This window comes from Calypte anna, chromosome 1, assembly GCF_003957555.1.
Source record: "Calypte anna isolate BGI_N300 chromosome 1, bCalAnn1_v1.p, whole genome shotgun sequence".
NCBI lineage: Eukaryota > Metazoa > Chordata > Aves > Apodiformes > Trochilidae > Calypte > Calypte anna.
This window is the reverse complement of record NC_044244.1, coordinates 26,378,213-26,402,457: the sequence shown is the minus strand read 5'-3', so window position 1 is coordinate 26,402,457 and position 24,245 is coordinate 26,378,213. Positions and strand designations below refer to the sequence as shown.

Below are 24,245 nucleotides of genomic sequence, written 5' to 3'. Positions count from 1 at the left end.
GCAGTTTGCTCACCCTGCCTGAAAACACAAAACTTATTAATGGAAATGTATTTCCACATTTGAAACTCTACAGTAAACATTCTCTCTAGATGAAACAAATTCTAAGCAGTCTTTTACTGTAGATCTAATATCTCAGATCCTCTCCTAGTTCTTCCACAATTACAGCCTTCTTATTTCTCTTATTTAGCTCAAATATTTTACTCAGCTACTCAAGTCTATATCCACAGCATTTCCATATCATAGAATCATAGAATCATAGAATTGGCTGGGTTGGAAGGGACCTCAGAGATCATCGAGTCCAACCCTTTTACCACCGTTGCGGTTGCTAGACTGTGGCACTGAGTGCCACATGCAGTCTCTTTTTAAATAGCTCCAGGGACGGAGAATCCACTACTTCCCTGGGCAGCCCATTCCAATGCTTGATCACTCTCTCCGTGCAGAAAACAATTTTGTATTGACTGAAGAAGGAATTATTTAATGCTCCATTCAACATTTTTTGAGAAACTGACTTCCTAAAGAAGCCTTTATGCTTCAATGTGTTTCAAAAAGTATTTTGGTATCTTGTCTATCTGCTAAGTGAGATTTTTCCAGTTCTTCTGTTTTCAACTCCTGTGTTATAGGAACTGGAACTAGATGATCTCTAAGGTTCCTTCCAACCTCTTTCCCTCTTCCAACCCAAACCATTCCTTGATTCTATGAGATCAGTTTTTCATGTCAAAAGATGACACTACCTACCATAAGAACCCTCTGGATCTATTTTGAAATCTTAGATCAGCTCAGACAACTGCTGGCCTAAAGATACACTTAGTCAAGGGGTTATGGTGCTGATGTAGCTCAAAGTAGGGTAATCCTGAATACAACATGTCTTACTAATTCTCCTTTGGAAATGGGCCTAAGCTTATTCCAGCAGATGCACTGGAGTGCACAAACTACTCCACGTCACTCCAAGAACACTTGCTAGCTAGGCTGCAGGGGCCCTGAACACATGAGATGGAAGCAAGAGAAGGTGATGCGGCTGAGACAGGCCTCACAGGAACTACACTGGTCTGTACAGTAGCACTTTCATGAGTTCTTATTAAACTATGGTACTAAGTATGTCAAATGACAAGAAATCAATTATCTTATCATTCCCCTACAGTGGGAAAGAGCCTGAAAAACTGGTTAGTACACAGGAACTGCAGCTACCCGACTGCTGGACTGGATTACTCACATTCCTCCATTACATCTATAGGAGCGAGCTTTCTGGGACTCTTCCAATAGTGGTTTTGGTCTCTATACATTTAAATTGATTTTCATGAGAACAAAAGTAATTTTGTTATAAACACAGCACAATAGACTAAATAGCAAAATATTAACTATGCATAAACCAAAAATTAATGGCCAGACTCAGCTCATATAAATTCAGGTGCATATTATACTCACTGAAGAGGCAGTCAGTAGAGCCCACAAGGTGGAACAGGGTTCACCTCACTATGAAACAGCAGATATTTAGCTTTCACTGACTATTTTTAGAAGAACTCCACAAACTTCAATTGGAACACAGACTCCAAGATGGAGACACCCATGATCTATGTATCCTAGCTGGAAATTTACTTGCCAAGTATCACCACTTTAGATGCCACAGGCTGCCACTTCACTGGCACATCTCTCCTTTGCATCCTGTGTTGTGCCCAAGGCTCTGCAGTCTCTTCGGTGGTGGAAGGCAACCACCTTTGGGCAACTGAGGCTAATTCTTCAAATTAGGCAAGATGGAGTCCACTTAAGTTAATTTCTGTTTTAGATGAGACTAATATTGAATTGCTTTAAAAAGCACTTTATCATACTCTGATTTTTTTCCAAGAATATTTTTCATTATCTCTAAATACATATGAAAGAATATAAATTAGGTCTTAGTGGACTAAACCTGGTGCTCACAACAAAATACCAAGCATGTAGCATGTAACCCACACTGCAGAAAATAAGAGACCATTACTTTCAAGTGAACTGTATTATTGTACTCCAACACTTCCTACCTCCCCACTTCTAGGGATTAGAGATTACTGATTAGCTTAGGCCACTGATTTTAAGATAAATTGACTTTCAAATCTAAGTGGCCAAGATGTGTATGGTCTAAGATTTTAGTGTTTTCTGTCAGAAATGCATTCCTTTCTGTATCTTTTAATTTTAATTCCACTTTGTCATTTTGATTGGTTGGTGAACGCCATTAGGAATGGCAAAAGTTGGGTCAAGAGGAAAAGACAGAAATAGCACTGGATTATAGCAGAATTAATGCATCTTAATGTTTCTACCTAGAGAAAATGAAACAATTTACCCCAAAAGTGCTGATAAATTTGTCTTGAGGACTGTGAAACTTCAGTAATATTTATAAAAATAAACTGAAAAGCCTCCTTATAGCAAGGTTCTGGTTACTAAAACACCCCCCCAAAAATTCAAGAAATACAGTCACTGATCATTTCCTTCTGTCAGCAAATTCAGCTTCTGAGAGGTTTGTGCCTGAGGATAAGCCTACTCAATTTTTATTTATGCCTTTGAAGCAGCAAGGACTAATCTGAAATGCCACTAAGAGGTGCCTATGAAAATTTTCCAATTTTAAGATTCACAACTGCATTATAAAGGCACAACTCTTGAAAATAAATTATGTTTCAAAAAACCCCTACAGTTTAGATCCTATTCATGGGAAAGGATGCAGTAGGAGGGCCACTGTTCCTTTTAAAGCACAGATACTTGAGATACATACTAAGCATTAAATATTTTTTTACAGTCATTTTGAGGTATTCTAAAATATCTGAGAATCAAGTTTATATTTAATTCAAACATTACATACCTCAACAGCTGGAACAATATCTATGCCAACTGTCAGAAATTCTTCAAACTTCAGGAATGGATTAAAGCAGCTACCAACATCAAGTAATCTGATCTTCCCCAAGGAATGGAGTAATCTAAGAAACAGCAATAAATCAGTTTTATCAAATGTTATTTCTGAAGTTATGTTCTGAATTACAATTTCAGATAACCAATGCAAAAGATTTCTCACAGAATACCACAGTAGTGACTAATAGAAGGGAATACCTTACATGAATTGCTGAGGACACTTTAATACTTTAGTTCCAGAACACTGCAGATATGCTTATATCTTCCAAAAATGTCACGGAAAATTTAAAAAAACCCAAAACAAAACCATATTGAAAAACTGGCCCATCATCTTCTCAACCAGATTTCACAGCTTCCCAGAATAAAAAAAAATAAATAAAAATGGAGGACTGCAAGATCAAAAAGAAAACAGCAGATTGAAGAAACAAAGCAAGGACATTCTTGTAGTGTCAAGTGGAAACTCCTATTATATAGCACAGTAGAAGACATGCTAGACACTGGCAGATAAGGTTTGCCTTTCTTTGGGATGCTACAACACCTTCTTTGACCAACCTGCCTTACGAAGACAGACATCATTGTTCATTTCTTTAAGTTTATATACAGTTTAAAAAAGAAAAGAAAAAGAAGCCTGGCAACTGGTGAAGGTTGCCTTTGCTGTGAAAACATTCTCATCTTCCAAAGGGTAGTCTCCTTAACCAATGCCTAGAGGAATATTTGTGGTTTTCAACTTTGCAAGCATAGGCATTTTCTTCGTGACTAAGTCAGGTACCAGTACCTATAATGTAGCATCAGATATGATCAATGTACCCTACAGAAGAACTGGCAGTCAGCTATCTCCTCATCATTTAAAAGTTTTGCCTTGTCCTGGCACTTGTTTGTCTAACCTGATACACCAACCCCCTGCAGAGAATTAGCATGTTCCACTCAGTTCACTAAAATCAAGGACTCAGCTGTTCAATACAACCTAAAATCAAAGACACTGTTCTTTATTTTCCTTGCATTCTGAATTTCTTTTTTTTGCAATTGCAACAAGCAAGTGGAAGCTGGAGTTAAACAATTCTGTTCTCAATTGGTACAGACTTTACATCCACCTGTTCTTTAAAAAAAAAAAAAAAAAAAAAAAAAGAGAACTTGAGTGAAACCACAGAACAGAAAAAAAAATATACAGAACCACTGGCACCAAACAGTTTGAGCTCTTTCTACTGGATTGTTTACAGGGTTGCATCTAAAATTTAAATCATGATTTATTAGAATACTCAAAATCCACTAATAAGAGGCAAACAAAATCCAAACTCGTAGCTTTCACAGGGAAAAACAGAGAGAAAATGGTAACTTTCCAGCAAGCAAATGTTGCTTTTTGCTCCAAGTTTCTGTAGCAGTTCCATTTGGCATCTCCAAAAATATAATTTATCATCTATCTGGGAAAGATTCAGTTTCAGAGAGACAAGTAACTGCAAACACTTGCAGAAACAGATCAGCTGGGCCAGTGGAATCCAACAAAGCCATGGTTGTACTCATAGCAACAACAAAACAGTAAGAAATACTGTAGGAAAAAGAAACTTTAAGAGATCTGGGTTCTCTGTGCTCCTGCTCAACTCCCAGTGACCTACCACACAGAGGATGTTGGAGAAGCAAGAGATTCCGTGTTGCATTCAGCAGAATAACAAAGCCAAGTTTAAGGACTTTACTTCTACACGGAATAGAAGGATACTGCTGTCAAAATACCAGCATCAGCAAGGTAAACAGTGAAGTAACTTAAGTTAAAACCATTCCTTATGAACCAAAGTACAGTCTCTCTACAATGGCATGCCAGTAAAGGCAAGGTCAGAAAGAGCTCCTATGTAAACAACCTGGTTTTAATTCCATTTGAGAGAGGGTTATAGATAGGAAGAACAAAAATATTGTCTTTCCCATAGTAAAGAAAAATAGACACATGCTTAGCCAAACCTTCAGACAACCCCCACAACTCTTATTTGTAGTGTGACATGACCAGAATGTAGTGAGTATTTTAACAAGTGTCTGTGGGAGGATGTTGCCCCATACCCCTTTGTACCAAAACCTCACCATGATTCAGTCTTCACTAACTGATTGGTGGAGACAAGTTAGAAAAGCATATCAAAGAAAGTTCACTTTGTGCAATATACAATTAAGTTTCATTTTGATAAACTCTGTAATTTCTTCTGTAAGGTAGACAGGAAAAAATTGAATTTTCATGTCTCTGGGCAGCAACTTAGAATACCTATGCCATGCTGCTTTAAGGTCTGTACAGCTGTTAGCAACCTTACTGTTATTTGTTGCTTACTCAGGTAAATATTAGGAATTTTGCATTTGCCAGGTGTATGTCTATGGATGGATGTGTTCTTAAAATTTTGACAATGAAGATGAAAGTCACCATCACACATTGCATAAACAAATACTTTAAAGAGTATTTAATAAAACCTTCTCTGTTAGCTATTTTCTTTACACACACGTAAGAACAAAAGGTAAGGCTGTAGACTACTGGTAGTAAGAACCTCATGTGAAGTGAGCTCTGTAGTGGTCATTATCAACTGTACAAAGTATGAAGACAGAGCACATGCAAAAGAGACAGCCAAAGCTTCATCCTGACAAGGCCTCCCACTGGAAGACCAATCAATTTTAAGTGGTGTATGACCACCAAAAGTATTGATTTAAACAAATAAGTACCAACAAAGAGCCATTTATGGTAGTGCTAAAATTATGTGTTAACAAATGCCAGCATTATTGAGATGTTGTAAGGTATTAGTATCCTATCAGCCCTTTGTACAGAAGTGCCTGGCAGTTCTCATTAAAAACAGGTATACACTTTGAGGTTGACTTAGCAAAATGAGCACTAAAAAGAGGAGTCTGTGGGGGAAGTCAGCTTATGAGAAGCTGCTAAATTAATTTTAGAAGCATCTGCTTTGTCTTGTCATAACAGGACAACAATATTAATTTTTTTTTCATTTTGCATGTAAATATTCAACTACATAAGCATTTGGGATCATTAGGCCTTTTGCAAGTTACTTTACAAATATGAGAAACCACAAAAGATACCAGCTCATAAGGACAGACATCTGCTAATAGCATTAGCATGCTACAATAATGAGAAAAGTCTCTTCACAGAACAGAACAAACAGTATTGCAGACAGGTGTAAGAACTGGTCTATAAAGAATATGAAACAAGTCCTAGGTGTAACATTTAATGATAATATGCTTATGCATTCATTATTTCAGTTACAAAATTTTTTCCCTCACACATAGAATAGTAGCAAACATGACCTATGTTATTCAAGGAAAAAAAACAGGAGTGTGGGATTGTAACTAAAATAAAAGTACTCCTGAACGCCAAAATTAAAATTCCTACTTGTGTGACAGTCAAAAACAAAATTACAACTCTTGTTAGGAAACCACCTCAAGCATACCACAACCTCTGCAGAGCTAGTCTTCAGAAAGCTAGCACATTTAAAATTAAGGGTTATAATTCAAAATTGCTTTTGAAGTGTATAATTGGAATCAAGAGTTTCTCTGCAATTATTTATGAAGAGAAAGTTCTAAGTACTCCGATATTTACATTTGGCACTTAGTACCTACATAAGCAATTGAGTTCTCAACAATGCTGAACTGCCATTAGATTCTAACTTAATGAATGTCTCCCTTATTTCACCTCAAGGTTTAATATAATTTGCAGTGCACACCAATGACATACAAAAATGAAATTAATCTAACACTTATATGAAGATGACTAAGTTGTCATTCTCATGTAATTTTTATGGCATCCACCAAAATACACTACAACACAAATATTTCTTGAAACATGTATATTCACATGAAAGTGCCCTTTCTTAATTATTATGGGTAAAAAAAGTCCAGATAAGTTTCACCACACAAAGGGGGGGAAAAAAACTGGGAAAAAAGTAAGACTTACTTCTCTGTTATAGCTTCATGATTTGTCAAGCCAAAGTTTGACAAAGGCAAGGGTTCTTCAATCTTGGGTGTCTGGGGAACATTTAAAGCTGGAGTGGTCTTAGAATCAAGAAGTGCTCTTTTTTCATCTTTCTCAAGTGCTTTTCTTTTCCCACCATTCTGAAAATACTCTCGACATACACTGAAAAGACAAAAAGAGAAATTGCCCAGAAAAGCAGAATGCTATTTTTGGTCATTGGTATAGATTTAATACAAGACAGAGGTCTGAGAGATGCAAGTGCTGTCAGCTTTTCAACAAATTGGGGTTTTAGTGCAATTTGGTAAATCTGCTTTAGGAAAGATGTGATACACCAGAAGACACTCTTCAAGTTGAGTGGTGCTTTATTTTCAAAAATTAAGCCATACATCACAGTTTAGTAAACAGACTTTTAGAGTGAGGCAGCAAAAGTCTTGTCAGAACATCAGAGTAAACATCTGCTGTCACTTGACCACCACAGTTCTACACTAAGATGCAGTTATTAATTAGGTCCCCATAAATGCAGGGGCTTGTGAAACAGCTGTGCCTGGCAAAGCACATAATATGGGGGAAAAGAAATACAACCCAGGTTTATGGGCTTTCATACACCGGTTTTTAATTTTAATTGAGCTTTCCTGGGGTGTTTTTTGTTTTTAAAAAACAGGTATCTACAACAGCTGTATTATTGTGGATGACTTACTTTAGCTTTCAGGGTTTTTTTCCCCATACGTAATTATTTTGCAAATAGGAAACAGAAGAAAATAATCTGGTCATGCTTCCAACAGAAAGGTCAACCAATTTGAAAGAAAGAATGCTATCAGAACAGTTAAATTGCATTGCATACTTCAACCAATAGCCAGCATTAGTGTATGAGAAGCAAGTATTCAAGAATATTCAAGAATCACTGAATTTTATCCACAGAATAGAACTAGAATTGGAAACAATTTGTTGCTGTGAAATTAAAAAAGCCTGACTCACCAGGCACAAAGCAGTATTTTTAATTAGACATGCCAACCAAGTATTTGCACAGAAAGTCAACAGAAATAGTACTTGAATGTTTTCATAACAACCCATTTTACCATGGTTTCTTGAAACTCACAGTTTTCCTCTAACAGGGGAAACACTTCAGAAAATATAAATTCATGTGTAGTTTTACAATACCTTAAACAAAACAGAATCAAGATTACATAGTATTTCACATCACAGACTGAGGAAGGGACTTGGCATAATGCTGCATTTAAATTACAAAGAGAGACAAAGACTTGGAATACATGGCCCTTATCTAAGGGTTGGTTATACTATAGGCATCAAATACATACAGCCTCTCTACCATTGACAATATGAAGGTAAAAACCAAAAGCCATTGGAGTTCAATTTCTTAAAAAGAAACATATAAAATGAAACAGGTACAGATACAAGTTGCTTTACTCCAAGATGGTACCCAATGACCACCTTGATTCAGCAGAATCATTCAAGTAGCACATTATTGTTCAGGTTACTAATTCTTGCTGTGAGGGAGGAAAAAAAGTTACCCTGGACACATTTGAAGTTCTATACTTGTAGAACTTTAAAAATCAAAACTGACCTACATCTAACAAACTCAAAGCACAAACAAGTTTTAATTGTTCAAGCAGGCACAAAATATAAAAGATCTAAAATGCTGACAGTAGCTATGGAGCAGATAACACAGCTACATAAGAAATAAACTCAGTAAACATTCTGTTTATAGTCAACATGTTTAGAGTTACAATTCTTCAGTAACAAAAGCAATTATCAGACAAAATAGAAGCTAGCTGAAATCCACATATTACCTGTATGGAGTAAGATCCCATGCAGAAGCATGAACAGCAGCCCAGGCTGCAATATTTCCAGATATATAAACTGAAACTCTTATCAACTCCATCCATAAGAAATTACATGGATAGAAAGACAATTCTAAAATTATCAAAGTTGCAGTAGAAAGAGTTGGCCATTTAACTTAGCAGAAAAGAGATTTAAAGCATCAAGTTGTTCAATCAGTTGTTACCATATTTACTAACCTAAACCTAACATCAAGCAGGTTTAGGTTATTCATGTTTAGGTTGTTCACTGAGGGTATGAAGAAATAAGATACTTCCCTTTGGAGATGAAAGAAAGACTGGACTTCTCATCATGGTTTCTGTCTACAAAACTTTTCTTCCCTCCTCTGCCAAGTTGAGGACTAAGTTTATAAATGTCAACTGACAGAGCTACTGGCCTAAAAAAGAAGTGTAAACTCTTCTACAGGCTCAATCCACCCATTCTTCAACCTCCAAAGAAAATAAGGCAGGGAGAATTCTCAGTTTTCCTGGTATACATTAATCATACCTAGAAGAGCAAAATCGTTTCCTCTGCACTGGAAAATATTTTGCTATTATCATGCACATCCAGCCTCAGGCTAAGGAAATCCTGTATTCAGCACACGTGAGTAAAATATTATAGTCTTTAGTATCATAACAATATTTTCTTAAATATCAAGTTGAGCAACTTGGATACAAGAGACTTTCCCATTTCATTTTTCATACTTGGTCTGTTTTAAGGTTCTGAGACACTTCCTTTTTGAGGAACAATTAGGTCTGCAATCAGAGGTTTCTCTGGTGTTGTGCCCACCTCAAGTCAGTTTCTGGAGGAAATTCCCTTCATTACTGGAGGATCCCAAGAACTTGAAAATAGGTGGCAGCTATCATAAGATAATCACTTTGATTAGCTCTACCATTCAAACATAAGGACATTGTTCTGTTAGAACAAAGCATTATTTGAGAGCAAAAATGAAGACTGTCAGAAAAACATGAACAAAGAACATCATCTTTTTTCTATTTGAAGTGATTTCCCTCCTCCAGTTTATGCCACCTCCCCTTTAATTCCATTCTTCTGAAAGTGAATTGCTCAGCCAACCACATTCATGAAAAAAGCTGCAAAATACTGTAGAAAAGACTTCGAATATTCATTCATTCTTCAAACCCAAACAAGATCTGTTTTACAGGTCTGGAAGAGACCCGTTATGCTCAAAGATCTTGTAAGATATTACTTAGCCTTCTCTTGTTTTGACTGCACACTTTCAGATTCTAGAAAGAAAAAGCCCCAAGGGTTTGGGTTTTTTTTTTTGTAGATAAAAATACAATATTTTTTATCATTTCTTCATCTTTCTTGGGGCTAAGCTGTTTGACTGTTTCATATTCAGCTTGTGGCCTGCTACAGAATCCATATGCTTTTCTAAAAGACAGACATAACCAATGCTATAATGAATTGGTATAGCTAAAAGCACTTAATTTTAATCCTGTTCCGAGTGAAAATTCTTAACTGTTTGGTCTAATTTGCAAACTTAATACTCTGTAATTCAAATTTTTAAGATAAGCTTTAACATCTATTCTCTGCAAGTTTTTCCAAACAAGTCTGTACTCACTGATATTAACTTAAGAACACATTTCTTCAGTTTGTTCATGAAACAGTCAAAATCCTTTTTAAAAATGGAGTTCAAGATAGCGCTTTGTCATGATAGAAGCACAGGTTTTGGGATTTTTTGTTATTTAAAAAAAAAAGCCAAGTCAACACAAGTCTTAACACTGATGCAAAAGCAACAGAAAGATGCAAACCTGCTGGTCTAGCTTATTTTGTTCCGACTCAACTAGAACAGGCTGGCATTCACTGTTCATACAAAGGCTCACCAGTCTACCAACTATGCCAGCAAAAATTAAGAATCAGGACAATTATTCAGGGTAAACATCATCTTACCCTATTGTGGTTTCAGGCTTCAGTTGTGTGTGTTGTAATACCAATGAAATGAAAGAGTGTTAGTTTCCAAATACTATTTGCTACTCTGCATTTCGTTTTCTAAGGATATAAAAAGCAAGGGAAGGACAGTTGAGTGTTGTCCAGTGTTTTTTCAGCACTTCTCAGGGGATCATTAACCTGCATCTGGAAGGGGACAGATTTTTAATCCTTCTTCCCCCAGCCCTTCTCCTCAGCTAACAGTTGTATAATGTTGCCCTGAAGAATAAATAAAACTGGTCCTGTATAATGCTGCACATGGTCACCAGCACAGTCTATCACATACTGCTTTCCATCTTTTACAGTTTCTTAAGTATCAACAACTAATAAAGTAGTATAATACTAAGTTTTATGTCATCTGGTATAAGAATTAATGTAATAAAAAGCATTTTCCCAGTGTCTTCAACTAGTTAAGAGTTTTAAAAGGAGAATCCTTCAAGAAAATTGCTATTCTTGATCCTGAGAAGCACACATGGATTCTCTAATGACTATTCTGCACTCTTCTCATTTATTTTAGCCACTGCTTGTTTATAAAAGACTACAAGAATGAAGGAGAAAAAAAAAATAAATAAACCCCCCAAAAAACAAAACTAAAACCCCAAAAAGAAAATGCAGATTTTTAAAACTTTTATTTTTTTTAAACTAGTGGAAACAACACTTCCCAGTTTCAGATCTCTGAAAAGATCTTTCAAAGAAAGCTGAAAAAGCTCAGCCTGTCCTTTCTTCATCAGGGATACACCAGTGGTTCATGAGTATTTCCAGCATTCCACTCCCAAATTTAACTTCATCTAATACAGCAGCTATCTTCCTGCTGTCATGGTGACACAATTAATGCATTGAGCAAAAGCTTTCAGTGAAGTCACATGCAAGTCAAGTTCTTCCGCATGCAATTATGCAACCGGACACAAGGAGGAGTGACAACAGTGGCATCTGTCAGCACACCTTGGCCCTTCGAAAGCGAAAAAACCCCTGCAGAACACGAAGCCAAGCTGGTATGTCCTGGTATCTGGCCATCCAGGCCTCAGTTTAATCTAAGAAATACAAAAGTGGAAAGTACTCCTCTTTTTCTACTTACTTTTCTACTCCTGACCCCTTGACTTTGCAAAGAAAAAGCTACATGCTTTAATTGAAGCTTTGGACTGAGACAGAGGTTGTAGTGTCTCTTACCAGGTGGACTCTCTTTTCAATAGGAGTTTATCTTGCAAGGCTCAAACTGGTCATTTTAATTGTTTACTTGGTAAATCTTGTAAGAACTACAAACAGAAAACAAGTGATACACAGAGACAAAAAATTTCAATACACAGGCCATAAACTGTTCCTCCCTGTCCACAAGGACCATTATCCTGTCCTATAAGGTAACCACACAAGTTTGCCACAAACTAAAAGAGTATCATGTACCTGAAATTACTTTAAAGAAAGAACAAACACCTCTACTGAAACAAATTTCACATACTAGTTGAAAAATCAGGGTGTAAGAAAGTATCAAGCAACATTCCACTGGAATCTGCCCTGGGTGCAGTACAAATAGTATTTTCACAGATAACCTGAACAAGAGCAGTCAGTACTCCTCTTAACTGATCTGTGACTGAAGCCAAGCACGGGGAAGATGCTGCAAGGAATTGCAGTATTACAGTTCAATATTATTCAAGAGAGTTGTAATTTACTAAGAGAAAGTACAGATATCCACAGAAGTAATGAATTGCAGAAATACAAGAAAACAACTACCAATTGAGGAAGCCCGTAAAAAAGAAATGGGCATCTGGAGATCACAAGTGAGTACAAATCAATGCCACACTAATACAGTAAAGCAACAACAAACAACAACAAACAAACCCCCAAACAAACCACAGAAAAACTACAAAGCAAGGTCAGTAGCATAAACAAGAGTTTACTACAACCTCAGAAACATTTCTTATTTTTATGCATCCCTGAGAAGGCCAGGGGAATGCTATGTCTATTTTTGGGCACAGTTCTTTCCAACTGATTCACCTCTCTTGTAAGTGGGATAAGAATATGTGAAATGTGTCTGGAATAGAGTCTGTAGAGAAATACCTAACTAGATTTTAGGATTTTTTTTTTTAAGCTAAAAAGAAAAGATTGATACTTAAAGAAACAGTTTTCAAATATTTAAGTGTCTATTGTAGGGGAAAAAGGAAACCAGCTTGTTATTACTTGATGCATTTCCAGAAGCCACAAAACAGCTCAAATGCACTGTACCTCAACTGCTCCACAGTTGTTCCCTCCACCTTTTTTTTTGTGATAAAAAGATTAGTGTTATGATTTTAAATTTAACAATACCATGCCTCCTTTGCTTTGCTACTTTTTGTTCATCACACTGCAACACTCATCTCCAAGACCTGCAGACTGGCACATAAAGTTACTTTTTGTCTGTCTGAAGTCATTCCCAAAGGCAGGACCATTGACAAATTCTCTTCCTGGTTATACTTCAACAATATTTTGTTTTATTCTGCTCTACAGATCCCATGGTATGCCAACTGTATGCAGGAATACTGAGTGACCACAATTTATCTTTTAGGAGTCAATATTCTTCAAGGACTGAAATTGTTTATCTGATGTTGTAATAGTAATGTAATGAAGTGACAACACAATAAAAATTAGATATTTATGGCATGTAGGAACTTTAAACTTTAAAATTGATTTTAAATAATTTTTGTAGAAGACAAGATTTAGGCTTGAAAATTACACAGCAGTGATTTGCATTTAGAGATAGAATACTATTATACACGTAAGTCAAACCAAAGTCCTGAAAACTGCACTTGAGATGTGCTCATTGCATTCAATCAGTTTATGTTTAAACATAGAAAATGACATCACAGGTTTATTTGCAAACAGCTCCAGTTTGGTTTTTTTGAGAAAAAAAACCAACCAAAAATCTTGTTTGTTGAAGACACTTTAAAAAGGGGCCATCTTACAACAAAACATTTCATATACTGTATTTCTTTAGTAATTTGGAACAGTAAGAAGGTATTTGCTTTAAAAAGCAATAAATCATTAACAGGTTACAGAACAAATCTTGAAACCTGGCAAAAAAGCAAAAAGCCACTTAAGCCTTTAATTATAAATAATTGCAAGAAGCAATGTACAACTGCATCTTTTAAATACATATTTACCTGCAGCACCATTCAATGCGGCCTTCCCCTTCGCAAGTTTTCGCCCAGTGATTATCTGCAAGGTTTTTCATTGCCACAGCATATTCACACAGAGTTTCCTCATCCTCACAGTGCTCACGCCAGATCTTATCAAAGTCTCCCACTAAACAAAACAACAGAAAACACTGCACATTAGATATAAAGTGTCTCATTATCTTCATGGCAAAATCCCCATCTTCCAATTAAAAGAAGTTACATAACGCACCAAGAGATTACTTTACCTGCACACAACAAAAACAAGGTCTCCTTTCTCCAGTCAAACAAAAAATTTCAGATTTGAGGAAGGGACTATTGGATACTTGAGAAACTAGAAATATTCTCAGTATTTGGTGGACTAGAAGCTCAACATGAGCCGTCAGTGTACACCTGCTGCCCAAAAAGCTAACCACATCCCTGGATGCATCAAGAGAAGCATGACCAGCAGGACGAGGGAAATGATCTCCCTCTCTACTCTGCTCTTGTGAGACCCCACCCGAAGTAGAGTCCAGTTCTGGAGCCCCTATTACAAGAAAGACATGGATGTGCTGGAGCGTGCCCAGAGAAGGGCCATGAAGATGATCAGAGGGCTGGAGCACCTCTCCTATGCAGACAGACTGAGAGAGTTGGGGTTATGCAGTCAGGAGAGGAGAAGGGTCCAAGGAGACCTTATGGCAGCCTTCCAGTATCTGAAGTGGGCTACAAGAAAGCTGCTGAGGGACTTCTTAGGATGCCAGGTAGTGATAGGACTGGGGGGAATGGATTCAAACTAGAGGAGGGTAGGTTTAGATTAGATGTTAGGAAGAAGTTCTTCACCATGAGGGTGGTGAGACACTGGAACAGGTTGCCCAGAGAGGTGGTAGAAGCCCCATCCCTGGAATTTTTAAAGGCTGGACAGGGCTCTGAGGAACCTGACCCAGTGGGAGGTGTTCCTGCCCATAGCAGGGGGGTTGGAATTAGTTGATCTTAAAGGTCCCTTCGAACTTTGAATATTCTGATTCTGTGATTCTATTTTGCTCAGTTTTCAGTGAAATTCAAGTTTCTGGGAAGTCATCTTTCAGGCTTTTGTGCATGAGGATTAGCATGACAAACATTTAAAAAATGAAAGACTGAAAGGTTTCTTAGTAGCATTCATGTTCCTGGAAAATATTGTGGATGATATTATACATAAAAATGCTGAAATGGGACCTTAACCCAGACTACTGATTTCTTTGAATACACTGGAGAAGGAATTCAAGCCCTCAGTGTTGTCTGCCTAATCTAGCCTGCCTCAGTGAGTAAGGTTCCAGGAGACAGTACTGAAGAATCAAATCAACTGCAGCTAGAAAATCACAGATAAATTTGTCTGCTGATCTCCAGGGACAGATTCATTTTCATCCCTTCACCTTGCTAAAAAGTAGTCCTACAGGTTCAATTCAGATACTTCAAAGTAATTAAACATGATAATTCCCCTCTTTTCCTGCTAAATATCCACTTCTCCAAGCTTGCTTTACATAATGTACTGCTAAACAAAAAGCAAGATGAATGCTACTTGTGGTAGCCACAACTCCTGTTGTGGTTTCTACAGCACACAAACCCTTGGTATGCATTACCAAGAGGACATTTCTGACCTGAGAAAACTACATGCTCACTGGTATGATCATCAGTAATTCCTTCTTTGTTTCTTAATACATACAAATACATGCACACATCTAATATATATATATATATATATATATATATATATAAATCTGTAAAAGAAAAATGATCTACTGGTTTTGCACCTACTGGCTAACACACCCAAACCCAAGTTTTCAGGTGCAGAGCTGTACTTTAAGCTTTATACAACCAACACACTTTGCAAAACATGGTTCTAGAACCAGTTTTTGTAGCACCTTTATATTATAAAGAAACATTAAAAAAGTGTATCAAGCAATAGCTAACTAAGAATGTCTCCTAAAGCCTGAAAGTAGCTTACAGTATGACTTGTCCTTCTCATACCATTAAGATTTTTGTTTTTAACCCACTTACAGCAATTTCTTTGATATCTTTGTTTTTATAAGCAGTAATAACAAGTTCTGTCCAGTGGTAACCCTTCCCTCTACTCCTTCAAGTGTACAAAGCAGTAACAATCCCTCACCTCTTCTGACCTTCACTAACAGCAAGAATGTGTATGATGGACAAGTATAGACAGTTGCATACACAGAATACATAAACCAGTCATCCACGTTACTCCCTATTTTAGTTTGGTGTAGAGATGTCACACCAATTTTCTCTTAAAAAATAAACATCTAGTACACTTGTGCAATCATCAAAATGAGCCATGTTTAAAGTTAGGTTTTTGTATTTCCTTGTGTGAGATGTCAGATGAGACGGAAGGGAATAGAGATTACTTAGTTTTAGCAAAACAGGGAAATTATGCAAGAAATTGCATATTCTGCTTGCAATTCAACAAGCATATGAGAAAGTTATTAGGACAAAAGAAAAAAAAATCATTATATTTGAGTGGTATCCCTCATTATTTCCCAGATGATCCAAGTTCAGAGATATGCTTTGTAAGAAAAGACTCTCCTGTGCTTGCCAACTGACCACACTAGAGAAGAGAAAGAAACAACAGGCAGTTTCTGCCAAAACTTGAGGATCACTTTTCCATTTGCCATTCTCTACTGACGAAAGAGAGCATGAAATGGTATAGACATTATCCTACCAGCAAAGGGGACAAAACAAGCACAGGTCTCAAGAGTCTTTCTTGTGTGGAAGTGCAAACCTACACAGCACCCAGCCAGAAAGCACTAAGCCAAGCTCCAAGTGTATTCTCAAACCAAATGAATTCTGGTGCAATTTAGATAAAAGTCTTATAGTTTCTCTGCCACAATACTCTGAAACTTACTGCATGCTTCAAAAAACTGAAATGTTTTTATGACATGCAGTTGGTAAAGTTTTGGTGAAGAATACACAGCTACTTAGTAAGGAAAAAAGTGAGGGAACACTTACTGGGAAAACATACCAAACAGAAAATCCTGAGTTTAATACTGTTCTTCTAGTACACTGTTCATTTGATCCATTCTTAAGCAATCATTCTATTTCCAAATACCAGTTTTCCTTAAAACTTATTAAGATAGTAACAGCTTCCTGGCACTGAGCTGACAGAAAAAAAATAAAATTAAATTATACACACTAGTAGAAGAGACACACAGAAAAAAAGTGAAAAACTCATCACAAAGTAATTCCATCACCATTCCTACATCAACTCAATTCTGCATGCACTTCCAGTTTGTTTTCATCTACCAGAATAGCAGGTGTAGAGATACAGAAAATGGCAACACAGGGCAGACACAGCACAGCTTCTGTGTGGAGGAGCACCTAAACAGAAGCAAGAAAAAGACAAATGAAAGCTGGAGAGGACAGACTTCCACAAGATCAGATGCTGCACAGGAAATGTAAATATGGAACAACATCTGATTGTTCTAAGAGTAGGAGACATTCAGGAAAAGCATGAAAGGGAAGCTTCAAAGCAACAACAACAACAACTACAAAAAATCATGGAAAGATGGAATGGTAAACAAGCAGGCAGTGAAACACCAGCAGCACTTACCATATGTTCCTGTCTAAGCAGGAAATGCTGTTGACCCACTGTCAATACTGGGTTTGAGATAATGCCCATTTGTCTGCCATTTCATAAGCCCCAAAACAACTGGAGATAAGAGTTTTCTTAAGGCACCTGTATGACTGTGCAGAGACTTCCAAAACAATTAAGGCCATTTGAGCAAGGACCATGGTAGTGAGTTGCTCTAGGGGGGGGGTTGGGTTTTTTTACCCAATTCTTCTCCAGAAAGAGCTTTGAGAAAGCACAAAGACCTTCTTTTTACCTTCAAATAGGAGTTACAGGAACTTTAATTCTAGAACCGTGTTCCAAGACTGAGATTTTGAGGCAGTGACTACAACAGGTCTTGCAGTATCCAGTTCCAAACTGATACCAACAACACAGCAGAGCTATGTACTGAATTTTTCAAACAATGCATTATAATCCATGTGCAAATATTGCATTAGCTCTAGTGGAGTTAAACATTTATTTATGAATTTTTATTTGTGAAACCAAACAGGCAGTAAAACATGCAGGAAGGTTTTCAGCACAAAACTAATGGTTACTAGAGAAATAACAAACTCCTCTGATAAGTTATCAATAGTGCTGTAAATTGAACAGCAGTTTGTGGTAGGCTAATCTTAAGGAATAACAAGAAACAGGTCTTGCATCTTCAATTACATCTTAAAATTAAGATTTGATTTTGTGCATTAAACTTTTCATCTCACATGCTCATGACCATGCCATAATACAGAGTTTAAGGGTACTTGACACTTTTATTACTATGTACTTGGAGATCACCTTCATGTGATTTAAAAACTGTTTTCAGCACTGACTCTTCAAAAATCTGCATACGCCTCAGATCTCCACACCACTGACTCAGTTACACAAACATCTGGCTAAAAAGTGTGAACTGGCAAGACTGGCTCACAACAGGAGTTTCACACACCTCTCAAATCACTACTGTGACATTATTTTTAAATTACTTAATGTTTGCTCTTCTGCCTGTCCAGGACTGCCTAGAAAATAAATTACCTACTCTTCACCTTGAAGACAAACTATTACTTTAAAACCAAAAAGGCTCATCTCTTTCTATCAATTCTGTCAGTAAACAAACGACTGATCAACTTCAGGTGCTTCATAAGACTTTTCTAATACAAAAAACCCCAAACCAAAACAAAAAACAAACAAACAAAAACCCCAATACTATTTACCTGCAGATGAGTCCCTTTAAATAATTTCCAACCCACATTAATATTGCCCATAGAATATCTAAATCACACCCCCAAACTCACCCATAGAATAATCAGCAGTTACTAAATCCTGTGACACAGGGAACAGGTCAGGCATGTAGAAGTTATTTTTAAATTATCCTAATTACAAGATAGACTTAATTGTGGGCAACAGCAGTAGAGACCTAAGGTTAGTTGTAAGTTTTAACAACTGAAAACATTTTTAATAACAAAGGAAGAAACATTCAAGCTCAGTAAGCACTCCATTCCGCATTTATTTACAGGAGGCTCAAAGGTGCCTAGCATAGTGTGAGCAGAACAAGTCTGCCATTCACTGTGGGACCATCCCAACACCAGAACTCCTATTTCCACAAGCTGGTTCTGTTTGTTGTTTTTTCAAAAAAAAAAAACAAAAGAAAACCAGCTTTGCTCCATCCTAGGTTTTGTCTTTTATTTTTAAGGCATTTCTTTACAGAGTGTTAAATGGAGATGCCATTTTAGTTCATGATTATGAACTTAATAGAAAAAAATAAGTAAATTCTTCTTCATCAAAACATAGCAATTGTTATTTTAACAAAATATAGCCCTTGGTATGCAATAGAAGCAGTTTTGCTAAAGGCAGTATTTTTCATTTTAGAATGGAATAAAACCCCAAACTGATTTAAGTCATCCTGTTTTATCAAGCAATAAAATAATTAAATCAGAGTTAAATGTACTATCTGGACCCACGAGACAAGTTTTGTAATTAATATTTTCCTTAATTCCCTCTGTGTTCTTCAGAAAAACACTGCAGTCATCTGACCATCTCAGAACCAAGTAAAAGGAACTTTATTCATGACTAAACAAGACCTGGCATCCCAAAATTTAGCTGACAACTTGAACTTCAGAGAGATGCAATGTAGCTTTAGATCTGAAGCAACAACATCCTCCCCAAAGAAACAGTTTTTTAAGACTTAAGGAAAACTGGAATTAGAACAGCCATTACTTCCTTTTGGAAAACTGCAATTTTCTGAATTCAAAGAAAAAGATTAAAAAAAAAAAAAACCAAACCCAAACACAGGTTTGAATTCTTGGCTAGTTATGTGCCCGTAAAAATTGGTAATGTAAAATCCAGATTCAATCCACCACCTCTTTTTCAACCACTCTTGGTGGCTTTGGTAGAAGAGAAAATAACCTCAATACATTATCTGACCCCAGAAGACAAAAAAAGCAACATGTTCATATTTGTACAACAGCATTAATAAAACTCTTTAAATTGCACATGGTTGAAACCAAAACTCTCTTCACAATTAACCAGTGTCCATGGCAATGCAAGATCACTTCAGGTGACAGGCTGCTGCCCATCACACCGCCTAGCAAGACTTTGAGCTTCCTTTATTGCTGTTGATGACAATGCACTGTGGGAATGAAAAAAATCCATCTCATTTTTAGTCTTTTAAGACCAACTCTCACTTACTGTTGAAAATAGCTGACTAGTTTCTACAACATGTTGAGCAGTAAATGTGAAAAGGAAACCTATGCTGTATGCTAGACTAAAGCTGAAATCAAATTCCTCTGAATATCTGACAAAATTTCCTCCTTAGCAGTCACCTGTCAGTTGAAATTTAGCTGTACTACAAAATGTCCTTATATTATGGCAATAATTAATAAAATAAATTACATGAGGAACAGCAGCTTCAATGTATACAAGACAAACTACAAACTTGTTGACCATCTGTGTTACCAAGTATTTTGGTGAAAGACATCAGGTATTTTTGGCCTCACCGTTTCCCAGTTTTACATTTCTAAATACAGAACATAAACTTCAACTTGGACAAAGTTCAAGTAGTCAGAGTTAATATTTTTCTTTTCTTGTCTGACTAGTGTTTGCTTAACATTTCTTAGGATTTAAAATGTTGGACCAGACGATCCTTGAGATCCCTTCCAACCTGGCATTTTATAATTCATGGAATTCTGTGATTTACCTGAAGTATTTCACAATAAAATTCTTTAAAAAGAAAAAAAAAAGTGCAAGAATCTTACTTTATCTTAAGATCTCTGTTCCTCCCTTCCAGTCCCATAGAGAGGATTCACTTGACCAAATGCAGATTTCTAGATCAGGCAAACTTTCAATCTATATGTTTACACTAAAGAGACCATGAGGTAAACTCCACCTGCTCATTAAAGCATCTATTTGGGGTCAGCTTATATCACTCTGAAGAATGATCTGTGTCTCCAATCTGATACAAATCTCTGATGGCTGTACTGCCCCCAGGTGTTGGTTCTACTCTACCGGAAATTATCACCCCTTTCTCCTCCAATGCGATGCACCTCAACACCACCAATGCAGAGATGAACACATTACAGAAACTACTGATTTTGGTGTATTTGTGCAAACAAAGGGGCTTAAGTTGGAAGCAGCTGAGGCATAGTTACAGATTTCATTATGCTGACCCTGAAACAACAACACCATCTTCCTCGCCAAGGCAATAAAAACCTGGGCAGGAGGTTACATATGTGTGTTTAGTGGATACAAGTCTGTGGCCCACAAATTTTGAACACCCACTGATTGTGGCAGCTAAATTATACCAATAAATATAGCTCCCAAGCTGTAAATATTATGGGATTTCTAATGAAAGTTGCACTGCTGAACTATGGTGTGCAAACAATAAAGGCATTTGTATCTTAATGCCCGTATTGATAAAACATTATCATCAATTTACATTTTCATGAAATGACACTGAGTTCCTATCACTTGAAAATTTAACAGCATTGCAAAATGTCTCCCTCTCCCAAGAAATGAATCCAAATAGAGAAAGACAAATAGAGCTCTTGAAAAGTTAGGTTTATTTCTACAGTAAACTGATTTTATTTAACAAAAAGGAGTAACAACTGGGAACTTATTATGTAGAGTCCAGTGACAAAGTTTCCCTGCCCTGTGAAAAATGCCACAATTTTGAAATGTTTCCTGTTTCACATCAGGAAGAACTTAAGCTCTCTCAAGGTTTTTCACAATAAACATGAGAGAGGAAGAGACCATAAAGCAATAGACTTCAGAAGGACACTTCGCACATGAATGTTTAAACCACTTAATTACTCAGGCTACTTACTATCATCAGGCAGGGCCCTGTAAATTCTTCCTAATTTTCTGGATTTGAATAACCTGCTCATAAAGTGATTATCCATCTATTTCAAGTTTCAATAAATCTGTCTTTTAAAGATTCAAACTACCTAGAAATGCTTCTATCAGTGTCTGTGCTGCAGTAACATCAAGACAGAAACCAGTTTTGTGTGATTTAAGTCTGAACAGCCTTAGCAGCTGTACAGAAGGAAATATGAAATGTTGTAGTGAACACCCAGCAAAATAATTCCTAAAATACCTTTATGGATACATCATCAATTTTTTTTACATTTGTAAACAATAAAAGGTTTCCAGGGAGAAGTATAAGGTCCTGTAAATCATCCTTCCAGACTACATTCAGGACCACCTAAAAAAGGGTTCATGTGGCACAAAAAATGTTTACTTGATAAATACATCTCTGCATGATTACACAGGTAATAAACAACTCTAAGGAAAAAAAAGCTGTATCGGGGGAAAGGATTTTTTTATCATAGTAAAACTTCTACCTACTTGGCTGATACAATAAAACTGGAAACAAACTAGTATCACACACTAGATGTTCAATAGATCATATTTATTTTAGGGTGTTTTTCCTACGAAGCACAATCTGCTTTTACAAGCCTATCTGTCAGACTTGACAGATATCAGCATACATGCAATATATGCAACTGACATGCATGTGTACAACTGACACATGCTCCAGCCTATGGATGTAGATACCTAAAAGATACAGAGGAAAACCCTGTAAAATTTGGTGTCACCTGTGGTACCAGGCAACAGAACTAAGAAGAGACTTAACCAAAAATAGCTTTTCCTCCTCCCCATATTGTAACAGGCTAGTAGAAGTGTAAGTCTCACGAAAAAAATTCTAATTTCTAGGTGCTTGTGTCAAGCATGCAGAACCCTGAAGTTTTTTGTGACTAAATGAGCTCGAGATCTGTTTCAGCATTTTGGATTTTACCTTGATGTGTAAGGTAATTAAGATTAAACTAATCCATTTGGACATGAAACAGAAGTAAAACTTCAGAAAAACATGAGTCTTATGATAATGACATGCACTCCTAAATGAATACCATGCACTTCAGTGTTTTGTTCTCACTTAAAAGTCTTCTTCACACAGACAAAGTTTATAGGCTAACTTGAGGAATGTTGTGCATTTTTAGGAAGAACTGGACAGGTTTTATCTGTTTCTATCACTGCCTTAAAGAACTCTGAAAAAATGCATTAATGACTAGCTAATTTAGTTGACATTCACTCAGTGTGGACAAGAACCAACCACCTTAATTAAAAAACTTTTTTAACATTAAAAACCCCACACTCACTTCTTAAACTTCATTTAACCATTTAAAAACATATGGCATATAATACTACTGTAGGATCCACATTGTAAAAAAAACAGGATCATACAATTGCAAAATACCAAATCAGTCATGGCATTTATAACTACATGCCTCTCTTCTTTATTTACTAATTAACAACCATGACATTAAAAAGGGAAGGGAAGGAATCAAAAAGGGGGGAAAGAGATATAAATATTCCCCTAGAAGTCATACTAGATTAGTAATATTCAAAAAAAAGGAAAAGGTAAGAACTAGTCATGCTAGTAAGGTAAAACTACAAGGTAAGAACTACCATGCTTTTCAATGCAAACTTTAAATAATTTAATAATAATTATAATAATAATTTAAACTGAACCATTTTGAACATAGCAAATGCTTGTCACATGGGGATGTGCTCTGGAACATGAGATTCTCAAGTCTGCTTTTAGAAGCATAGAGCCACAGTACAGAAGTACACACAAAATCCATCCACCATATTTATAAGTAAAAGTGATGCAACAGATGCAGAAATTAAAAAAGAAGACAAGATTCAGCTTTGATGGATCTCAAGAATTAGTTTTACACCCAGAAAAAAACCCAGACCATGTAATGCTGACTAAACTTTAGTAATTCCCCAGTAACTGCAAAAAAATTTGTTGTGATTAAGAAATACTGCTTTTGCATGCTGACAAGAACACAGCTTCTTCAAAAACATGTTAACTTGCAGTTCTGAAGCATACTGTCACTTTTCCACTTCTGGGAAATGAAAGAAAATTATAACAATGGTGCCAGTTATAAGCAAGTCAGATAATACGCTGGCTTGCATTTTACAATTGCTGATTGAAACTCAAGGCTTGCTAACATCAGCAAGGCAAATGAATTCTCAAAGAAATCAGCTTATTAAACCAAGCCTGTATAACTTCTCTCAACAAGCATCTTCGTGTCTCAAGCAAGCATCTATTTTCCTTCAACACTTAGAAGAGAGTAACTCAAGATCGTATTTCAACACCAAAGGCTTATCCACCCTGTGCAACATAATCATAGAGCTTTCAGAAGGATAATCAACATGCTTCCCTCCTCTAGTGACAAAATTAATATGCAGTTCTATTTTTAGTATCTACAGACAAAGAATCTAAGTTCATGCAACAGCAATTCTAGTGCTGTTTGCTTATTTAGACAAAATGGAAACTAGCTTCACAGAACTCTAGTAAATGTGAGAAGAGGCAGGAAAGCAAAAGCAAAGCAAAAAAGGACAATGCAAGATTCTGGCATAATACAGATAGCTCTGT

At 36.5% G+C, this 24,245-nt stretch overlaps 1 protein-coding gene across 1 annotated transcript in view; it reads right to left on the bottom strand.

Annotated features, from left to right (window-relative positions):
• BMT2 (base methyltransferase of 25S rRNA 2 homolog) overlaps window positions 1-24,245 on the bottom strand; it is a 33,515-nt gene that overhangs the window by 6,807 nt on the left and 2,463 nt on the right. The window contains exons 2-4 of the mRNA XM_030469083.1: window positions 13,729-13,870; window positions 6,797-6,976; window positions 2,825-2,939 (exon numbers count right to left, since the gene is read on the bottom strand). Of these exons, the coding sequence (XP_030324943.1) occupies window positions 2,825-2,939; window positions 6,797-6,976; window positions 13,729-13,870 (437 nt within the window). The remainder of the gene's footprint in view (window positions 1-2,824; window positions 2,940-6,796; window positions 6,977-13,728; window positions 13,871-24,245) is intronic.